This window comes from Hyla sarda, chromosome 8 (assembly GCF_029499605.1).
Source record: "Hyla sarda isolate aHylSar1 chromosome 8, aHylSar1.hap1, whole genome shotgun sequence".
Classification (NCBI taxonomy): Eukaryota; Metazoa; Chordata; class Amphibia; order Anura; family Hylidae; genus Hyla; species Hyla sarda.
In genome coordinates this window covers 80,936,130-80,946,823 of record NC_079196.1, presented here as the reverse complement: position 1 = coordinate 80,946,823, position 10,694 = coordinate 80,936,130, and the positions used below count along the sequence as shown (strand labels likewise).

At 42.7% G+C, this 10,694-nt stretch overlaps 1 protein-coding gene across 1 annotated transcript; it reads left to right on the top strand.

Moving 5' to 3' along the window:
• The first annotated feature begins 398 nt into the window (after positions 1–398).
• On the top strand, positions 399–9,107 carry LOC130284729 (protein kinase C theta type-like). Its single transcript, XM_056535405.1, has 2 exons — positions 399–1,140; positions 7,312–9,107. Exons 1-2 carry the CDS (start codon positions 496–498, stop codon positions 8,185–8,187), a joined length of 1,521 nt encoding a protein of 506 aa, XP_056391380.1. The 5' UTR covers positions 399–495; the 3' UTR covers positions 8,188–9,107.
• The last annotated feature ends 1,587 nt before the right edge of the window (positions 9,108–10,694 follow it).

Here is a 10,694-nt window from a genome sequence, read left to right as displayed (position 1 = left end):
CTCTTAACTTTAGACCATGACCAGGGGTATGCGACCTGCACCAGGGCACAAGGGGCATCTCCTGTCTTTACTGATGGAGGTGCCCGATGTACTTTACACCTGGAGCTTGGACCCCAAGCACCTTAATAGGTGCCTAAACCAATTGGTGTCAAAACTGTGGTCCTCCAGATATTGCAAAACTACAACACCCAACAAACCTGGGAGTTGTAATTTTGAAACATCTAGAGGTCCATAGTTTGGACACCACTGTGGTCCATCATAAGGTCCAAACTGTACAGGGTACCAACCAACTTAAGGCCAACCCTAAATGTCCTTCATGATGCCCACATCACATTGTATATGGCTGAGCAGGTCTATAGGGCCAGTGTCAGGCAGGTGCCACCTGAGCATTCTGTGGCTGATGACATCACCTGCACACGACCAACTGCCGTTCACTCTCTGCTGGCGACCGACGTGACTGGACCGAGGTCTACAGACTGAAGGAGAACTGCGGAAATGGCGTCCACTGGACATGGAGAAGATGGCGAGGAGGAGAAGAGGAAGAGCGAAGGCAAGAGGAAGAGGGAAGAGGAAGGCGAGGATGGAGTCTTGAAGAGGAGACGAGATGACGATGGAGGATCGGAGGATGAGGAGCAAACACCTGGGATGGCGTCCACTGGACATGGAGAAGATGGCGAGGAGGAGAAGAGGGAAGAGGAAGGCGAGGATGGAGTCAAGAGGAGGAGAGGAGACGACGATGGAGGATCGGAGGATGAGGAGCCAACACCTGGGATGGCTTCTACTGAACATGAAGAAGATGGCAAGGAGGAGAAGAGAAAGAGCGAAGGCAAGAGGAAGAGGGAAGAGGAAGGCAAGGATGGAGTCTTGAGGAGGAGAGGAGATGACGATGGAGGATCGGAGGATGAGGAGCCAACACCTGGGATGGTGTCCACTGGACATGGAGAAGATGGTGAGGAGGAGAAGAGGAAGAGGGAGGAAGGCGAGGATGGAGTCAAGAGGAGGAGAGGAGATGAGAATGGAGAATCAGAGGATGAGGAGCCAACACCTGGGAGCAGCCAAGGAACATCGGACCCCTACCCCGGGCTTACCATCAGCCGCTACAACCTCCACCAAGTCCTGGGTAGAGGCAACTTCGGCAAAGTAAGTTCTGTCTCCATCTTAATTTCTGTTATCAACCATCTCAGACTGGATATGTGTTGGGGGGGGGGGGGGGGTTTGCAGTGTTGTGGTAAGGTGGGTCTGCTGGTACTTGTAATCCCACAATAATATGTCCCTGATGGTTTAAGTGGTTATGCAAACCCATATAAGACTACCTGAAGGGCCTACACCTGGTATTAGGTGTGAACGGATCCCTTGAGGCACCTCCATGTACTGTGTCCTGGCGGATGGAAGTCGGGATGCCCAAGATGGTGTGGGTGCAGGAAACCAGACGCAGGGAGAAGAGAAGGTGCAACACTCTTGACCGCAATGTCTTTTTATCACAGCGGGGTCTTCTGCAGCAGTGTGTAAACAGTACATATAGGGGGGATTTATTAAGACCTGTGCAGAGGAAGAGCTGTGCAGTTGCCCATAGCAACCAAGTTAAAAAGGCCTCTGAAAAATAAAAGAAGCAAACTGGTTGCTATGGGAACTGCACAGCTCTTCCTCTAAGCAGGTCTTTATAATGGGTGCTGGAATACTAAATAATATAAAATAGACCGCAATGTCTTTTTATCACAGCGGGGTCTTCTGCAGCAGTGTGTAAACAGTACATATAGGGGGGGATTTATTAAGACCTGTGCAGAGGAAGAGCTGTGGAGTTGCCCATAGCAACCAAGTTAAAAAGGCATCTGAAAAATAAAAGAAGCAAACTGGTTGCTATGGGAACTGCACAGCTCTTCCTCTAAGCAGGTCTTTATAATGGGTGCTGGAATACTAAATAAAATAAAATAGATTTCTAAAAGTGCATATGTGCTGATGTTATATCACTGTAAATTGTTCCTCCAATACCGCGGGTAATAAATAATAATATCTCTTCACATGTATTGTATATAGGACTCCAAATATAAATCCAAAAATAAAGTGCAACAAAAAGTTTCCCCCTATGGTATTACGGTTCTCTATTCATTATTGTCTGGTTTTTCCCTTTCCCTCTATCGCTGTATGCTCTGTTGTATTATTTTTTTTGCACATTTTCTTTCTCTTATGCATTACTTGGGGGTCAGATGGTATTTATTATGTATATTTTACCTTTGTTTTCCTTGGTTGAACCCTTTTGTAGTCCAATTAAATTAAGGTAACTGGCCTGGATATTCCTGGGGGTGGACCGAGGAACACTTGTAGGATCCCCACACCACTTACTTTATATGGCCCACATGTGACACATAAGGTTGCCACCTGTCTTGCAAAAAAAAAAAAATAGCGACCATACTCATTTACATAATTAATTATATATGCGTGACATCACATGATATGTGGGTGGAAATTTATATATATATATATATATATATATATATATATATATATATATATATATATATATTTTGCCTTACCATTGTTCCCTGTCAATTATCCTTATTTTTTCATCCATCATACATGTATATACTTTATGGCAACTATATATCTTTAATGTCACAATATATGCCATCTTTTTATTATTTAGAATGGGGTTGCACGGATTTCCGCTCCCCTCCTCCCCCCTTTGTTATTCACATTGGTTCAGTATGTTGTAATTTGACACACCACATGTGCTTCTATAATAAAAATGTTTTTGGAATAATTTCAGTTTTTTCTTACAGGTGGGTCTGTATTCACCTTCACTATTGCACTTTCACCATGCACATTGGTGTGTGTCACTTTTAGTTTTTTTCACACACATTTTTTTATTTTGGTTTTACTCCCCTTTATTATTTTTTGGCACTCACTTTTTCATGTTACGTGTTTTCCTTTGGCTGCACTGCCATGATGTGCAGTGCGGCACTTTGGAAATAATACTTATTTTATTCAGGTATATTTTGGATTCTTTATACATGTCCTTATTTGTATTCAATTAATTAATTATTTATATAGGTGTCCATACTTGGGTGCATGTAGTATTATTATATATATACTTAGTGTGCTGTATCACCTTGGTTACTGGGCAGGTCCTCCCGCTGTGATGTGTTATAGTTTCAGCCCATAGTTTTAGCTGCAGCGCGACGCTCGGATACGCTCCTGCGTGTGTCTCGCGATATTTGTGCCTTTAGCTTCCAGGTTACCTTCGTTACTGGGCAGTCCCTCAGGACACTGTGTATTCTGATATTCTGAGACTGTACGGCCATCTCGCGATGTCCACGACTTGCGGACATCTCTCAATAACACATGCTCTAGTCTTGGATCCATGATTGGCCGTTCCCTTACATAAATAGCTGTCGCTCACTTCCTGTGTTTACGCCCCGGAAGAAGCCTTGAGCGGTGAAATGTCGGGTGACGTTGGTAATTATGTTTGTTGCACACTTTGCCAATATTTAACTCCTTGCTTCCGCTACTATACTTTCTCCCTGTGCCATCTCTATATACATCTATTATAACTTTGCATGGTTACTCTTTCATGCATTTATTTGGGTGCTTTTTTGAGTTACCCTATTTAGTTTAAATGGGCACTGTCAGATACAAAAACTTTTGATATGTTGTAAAGCATGCAAAACCAACAGGTTTTGCAATTGCTTTCATTAGAAATTTTTCAGTATTTCCTACTGAAAAAGCCAGTCAAACAACTGCCCCTCCTGCCTGCTTGGACACATACTAGTCCTGCTGTGTCCATGAGTGATCACCTATGTCATGGACACACTTTCTTGATTGACAGCTGTGAGTTCAGGGCTCACAGCTGGAGGAAAAATCCTCCCACTGTCACCTTGTGTCCCGCTACTGTCAGTGAATACAAGCTGGGAGTGGTAGTTTTGCTAATGCTAGGGGAGATGAGAGCAGACAGCTTACGAGGGAGGGGGCGGAGACCTGCACAGTGAGGCCACGCCCCTCCCTTTGAGAGGAATTCAGGCTAATGAGCTAAATTAAAAGTGTAATAAAAAAATAAATAAAGGAGCTAGACACATAAAAATTAGATGTCAGGATTAGGTACTGAGTGATTAGAGGTCAGGATTAGGTACTGAGTGATATATTAAAAAAAAGTTTTTTGTTTGTTGGATCTGACAGGTACGATTTAACCCCTTAAGGACGTAGCCCATTTGGGCCTTAAGGACGCAGACAATTTTATTTTTACGTTTTCGTTTTTTCCTCCACGCCTTCAAAAAATCCTAACTCTTATATTTTCCTCCACAGACTAGTATGAGGGCTTGTCTTTTGCGTGACCAGTTGTCTGTTGTAATGCCATCACTCCCTTTACCATAAAATGTATGGCGCAACCAAAAAAATACTATTTGTGTGGGGATTTTATAAAGAAAACCGCAATTTTGCTAATTTTGGAAGGTTTCGTTTTCATGCCGTACAATTTACGGTAAAAATGACGTGTTATTTATTCTTTGGGTCAATACGATTAAAATGATACCCATGATAACATACTTTTTTATTACTGTTGTGCTTAAAAAAAATCACAAACTTTTTAACCAAATTAGTACATTTAAAATTCCCCTATTTTGAAGACCTATAACTTTTTCATTTTTCCGTTTAAGTGGTGGTATGAGGGCTCATTTTTTGCACCATGATCTGTACTTTTTATTGATATCATATTTGCTTATATAAAACTTTTAATACATGTTCTAAAAAAGCAGCTATTTTAGACTTTTTTTTTTTTTTTTTATGTTCACGCCGTTCACCGTACGGTATCATTAACATTTTATTTTAATAGTTCAGATATTTATGCACGCTGCAATAGGAAATATGTATATAAAATATTTTTTTAACACTTTTTGGGGGTGAAATAGGGAAAATGGGACAATTTACGTTTTTATTGGGGGAGGGGTTTTTTCATATTTTTTTTACTTTATTTACTTTTATTTCTACACTTTAATAGTCCCCATAGGGGACTATTTATAGCAATCATTCGATTGCTAATCCTGTTCAGTGCTATGTATAGGACTTAGCACTGATCAGCATTATCGGTCATCTTCTGCTCTGGACTGCAGAGGAGGCAGGTGTGGGGACCTCCGGCTGCCGTGCTGGATGATCGAATTGCCGCGGAAGCACTGCTGGCGATCCGATCATCCATTTAAGTGACCGCGATGCCATAGATGCCGTGATCCGTGTAGAACACGCCATTTGAGGGGTTAATGGCGGACATCCGCGGGATCACCGATGTCCGCCATTACCGGCGGGTCCCTGGCTGCGATCAACAGCCGGGACCTGCAGCGCATGACGCGAGCATCGCTCCGATGCCCGTGCTTATGCTTAGGATATAAATGTACATCCTGGTGCGTTAAGTACCACCTCACCAGGACGTACATTTACGTCCTTCGTTGTTAAGGGGTTAAGCATGGTATTGTGGGCTGTTTTAGGCTTACTTAATTCTTATACTTTATTGCACTGCTGAGTCTTTCCAGTTCTCCCCTTTCTTTGTCTCTGTATCATGAAGTTGTATCTCCAGTTTTTTATCCATATATATTTTATATGATTTTAGATGTATGTCATTTTTTTGCATTTGTGTAACAATAAAGTTTATTATACTTATGGTACTATTTGGTCCATATACGCGTTTTTTTGTGTATGCAGCTATGACTTTAGCGTAGGATCCTCTAATTGTTTCATGTATTATATTGCTACCTTTCTTGCAACAACGAAAAAATACCAAGGACACACATTTGCATAATTAATTATATATGCGTGACATCACATGGATATCTATGGCTTCAATACAATCTTACAGAAACCTATTTGGACCAGAAGATGAGAACTACACTGACCCCAACCAACTCAAAGACATGTCTATCCATTGTTCAATGCATTCATAGAGTTAGGAGATAAAGTAAGTGAACCCTCTGAAATTCTCTGTATTTATACTATCTAATAAGTATCCCCCCATTGATGCCTCCTGATGATCCATTTTTGTCTTCTTTCTCGATGAGGATAATATATTGTTTCTGGACCCATCATTTTTGTAGGGACTTCTGTCCATTTTTAAGACTATTTATCATGTTGGATCCATGAATTCCGTGAAAACTGCAATACCACATAGTGGACTATTTTTATAGTATTTTTCTTTTCATTTTTCCTTGTTCCTCTTGGTACCTAATCTGGGAGCTGTGGAGCCCAGCTTTATAATTACTATACAACTCCGACAACTGCTACATAACCACCGTGCACCCGCCTGATATTCAGTGACATTAACCTAGTACTGTTTCCGCACTCTATTCCCATTCTTCATCCACCTTTATGAATCACTTTCACACTAGGGATCGTGGTTTTTGTCTTTTACACCATTCATTATTTCCTTTTCCCTATCTTTTCAGATGGTGGAGAAGCTGTTCATCATTTTCCTAAATTTTGTTTACATTTCCTTATTTTTTCTTTTTAATACAATTTTAATATTACAATTCGTTACACTTGGCACAAGTTTCCCTTGTATGTGCAGTTTGCAAACGCCAACTTGGTGCCCTAATATATTACATATCCTTATTTGTATTTATTTTGCCTATGCAACCATAAGGCTGCTTGAACATGCGCACCATATACCTACTTTTGTACTTATGGAGCCTCAGGCAATTAGAGTGCAAACACATAAATGATTCAAAGTGCTGTCCGAACGTGCGTGTACTATCTTTGTAACTTTTGTATCTATTGCTTCTGTGCACCTGAATGGCAGGTCGGATACCGCATCTCCACTATTAGCCGAATGACTTTAGATTTTATCACATCGGCATCACCACTATGCAGTGAACGCCCCTTTGTAGCATCGCATTGGCTGGAGCCACGTTGCACAGTCAATTCCAACGGGATTCTGCCACCAAACTTGCTAGGTATTCTATTGGTGAACAAAACTTAGAGCATTTGCAGCTGCAGGAAACTTTGGGACAGACAATTGTTGCTAAAGAGGGATCTACAGTATATTATAGCTCTTTCTTGCAGTTTTCCTAGACCAGATCCCCCCCCCCCTCCATCAATATCAGTGTTTCTCAAGCGCGGTCCTCAAGACCCCAACCGGTCATGTTTTCAGGAATTCCTTAGTCTTTCACAGGTGATATAACTGTATGTTCACCGACCATAATTGTGTCACCTGTAAAATACAAAGGAAATCCAGAAAACAGGACCTGTTGGGGGTCTTGAGGACCGCGATTGAGAAACACTGATCAATATCAACCTTATGATGTCTTCTAATGAGCGTCTTCCATTTGTTTTCCACAGGTGGTCCTGGCATCAGTCCCTGGCCGTGACACCTACATGGCTGTAAAGATCATCAACAGAAGAGAGGACAACGAGGAAACCATCAAGAGAGAGCGGCGGATACTCCTGGCGGCCCGAGACTGTCCATTTCTATGCCACCTTTATGCTGCACATCAGTCTCTGGAGCGTGCATACTTCATCACGGAGTACCTGTCCGGCGGCAGTTTGGAGGATTTGATCAGGATTTGCTGCTACCTGGACATCGACAACATAAGGTTCTACGCAGCAGAGATGGTATGCGGCCTCCAGTTCCTCCATGGACATAACATCGTTCACAGAGACCTCAAGCCAGAGAACATCATGTTGGATGCAGAAGGCCACATCCGGATCATTGACCTGGGCCTGGCACAAGATGGAGTCACAGCCTCTAGTAAGATCGACGGAGTGACAGGAACATTCTACTACATGGCCCCTGAAGTGCTTCTCGGACAAGAATATTACACAGCCGTTGACTGGTGGAGCCTTGGGGTTGTGTTGTGCAGGATGGTGACAGGATGCTTCCCATTTTATATCAGCCACAGCAAGCAGAAGGTTTTCAAAGCCATCACCAGAAAGGAGCCCAAATTTCCACTCGGGATGGATGCTGCTATTGAACATCTCATCAGTCAACTTCTGCGCAAGAATCCCGATAAGCGCCTGGGGGTGCGCAGAAACATCCGGAAGCATCCATTCTTTTCCACCATTCACTGGGAGGAACTGGAAGAGAGGAGAGCCAAGCCACCATGTAAGCCGTTTGGGACAGTTCTACAAAATCACCATCTGCAGTGGCCGGAGGACACAGAGAACCCCCACCTTGTGACCGGATTCAATTTTACGTCACCAAGCTGGGTGCGGTAAGAACATCCTCCTCGGGGGATAACTATCATCACATGTTCTTCACTTCTAGACTCTGAGGATCCCGCGCCTACTGCCCAGAACCTCCGGCCTCCTGATCCAGGCCTCAAGTCTCTGCTGCTGTTACCTCGGCTGCCCTAGAACATCATCTCTCACCTTTGCCATTGTGTTGCTGCCCCAGGCCTTTACCTGGCATCACCACTCACTCACCACATACACTACACTGCACTTACCACACACACTACACTATAGGGATAGGCGCACACACATAGACACACACCACAGATAGGGGACATATCGGCTCGATCCAGGGATTTATTCTGACCGCCATATTTGGGGTTGGGAAGGAATTTTCTCCCCTGATTTGAGGACAATTGGCTCATTCCTCACAAGGGGTTTTCGCCTTCCTCTGGATCAACATAGCCGTAAATAGGTTTAGCATAATAACATCAGAAATTACCCTCTTAGTAACACAACTAATTAAAAAAAATTGATAAATAAATAAATAAATATAAATAAATAGTTATATATTTTTTACATTTTAAAAATGTATTTGAACCAAACATGAACATTTAAACTACTGCACATGTATAATTAAAAATAATAATAATTTAAATTAATTTACCCCCTACCTGTCACTCGGTTTGGTACTAGCCTTTGATCCAGGGATTTATTCTGACTGCCATATTTGGGGTCGGGAAGGAATTTTCCCCCTTGGTAATAAGAACAATTGGCTAATTCCTTAAAGGGGGTTTTCGCCTTCCTCTGGATCAACACGGCCGAGCATGGTTCAGTACAACAGATCACTAACTTACACATACACATCTATAATAGTATAATATAATAGTATCTTGTTTATTATTGTCCCCCATCCCTATAAATAAATTCTTTCTTTTACCCCCTACATGGTTGTACTTGTCTTTATTTCCATTGGACGTCCATCTAATAAATGTTGTATTGATGCTTCAAATAGCCTCTCTCCATTCTGACTAATAGATAAGGATCCTGAATGGGGGACCCCCATCTATTACCCAGAATCCCCTAATAGATCATTTCTAAGACAGGTTTTCTAAACCCAGCAACAACTTTTAAGGTAATATAACAATTGAGGGTTTGTTACAATGTATCAGTGCAAGTCAGAGCTGGGGTATATTTAGCTCAGGGAGGATTGCCTAGTTATGAGATCATCCACACCCAAAGAGCATCAGAGCAACATTCATGAAGAAGGGAAATTCCCAGTAGAGAAGTGTCCACATGGAGAGATCCCATAGGGACAGTCTACTGGACAAGCAGGAAGACAACCAACATGGTGGCCATTACAGTCTCACTCAGCTTTCACACACTCCTGAAAAGTGAATCTTCCTATCAGTGTAATGGCAAAATGATATAATAAAAAACATTTTTTTTTATCAACTAGTGCCAGAAAGTTAAACAGATTTGTAAATTACTTCTGTTTAAAAATCGAAATCCTTCCCGTACTCATCAGCTTCTGTTTGGGTTTCTACTGACACCTCTGTCCATTTCAGGAACTGTCCAGAGCAGGAACAAAATCCCCATAGCAAACCTATGCTGCTCTGGACAGTTCCTGACATGGACCGAAGTGTCAGCAGAGAGCACTGTGGTCAGACAGAAAGGAAATTCAAAAAGAAAAGGACTTTTTCAGTAGTATAAAGCAGCTTGAGGCTAAGTTTCCACTTGTTTTTTCTTCTGGCAGTTTTTGGAAAACTACCACTGCATTTTTTGATCCAAAGCCAGAAGTGTATTCAAAAGGAAAGGACATATAAAGGAAGGACTTATACTTCTCCTCCCTTATGGATCCACTTCTGACTTTTGCTCAAAAACTGCAGTGGTAGTTTTCCAAAAAGTGGAAACTTAGCCTAAGGGGTTAAAACATTTTTTCTAAAGTAGTAAAATAAAACAAAATGTAAATAAAATGTGAGGTCACTTTTCTCTCTCCCACAGATCAGTCATCCCACCTAGATAAAGTTGTCCTGGCACAGGGGGGATCAGAGGGTGGGTCAGATTGAGAAGGTACAGGTGATAAATGTGTATAATCCTCTCTAGTAAAAGTTTGAATCACCCCCATTTCCCATTTTAAGGACCAAGCCCATTTTCACCTTAAAGTGGTATTCTGCCCCTAGATATCTTTTCCCCTATCCAAGGATAGGGGATAAGATGTCTGATCGCAGGGATCCCTCTGCTGGGGACCCCCACAATCTCTCCTGCAATCCCCCCTTCCCCCCCCCCCCCCCCGAGTCATCAGCTCAGGGACTGGTAGTTCGTGATGTCATGGCTCCGCCCCCTCATGACGTCACACCCTGCCCCCTTAATGCAATGGGAGGGGGCGTAACTGTTAACACACCTCCTCCCATAGACTTGCATAAAGGGGGCGGGGTGTGCTGTCATGAGGGGACAGAGCCATGACATCACGAACAGCCGGCCCCTGTCATCAGCCACAGAGCAAACTTAGGTCCGGAGAGCTGATGGCCCGGGGAGCTGCAGAAGAGACC

Coding starts and splice junctions, on each gene's coding strand:
- LOC130284729 (XM_056535405.1), top strand. CDS start 496: ATGGCGTCCACTGGACATGGAGAAGATGGCGAGGAGGAGAAGAGGAAG. Junction 1,141..7,311: donor GTAGAGGCAACTTCGGCAAA/GTAAGTTCTGTC, acceptor TGTTTTCCACAG/GTGGTCCTGGCATCAGTCCC.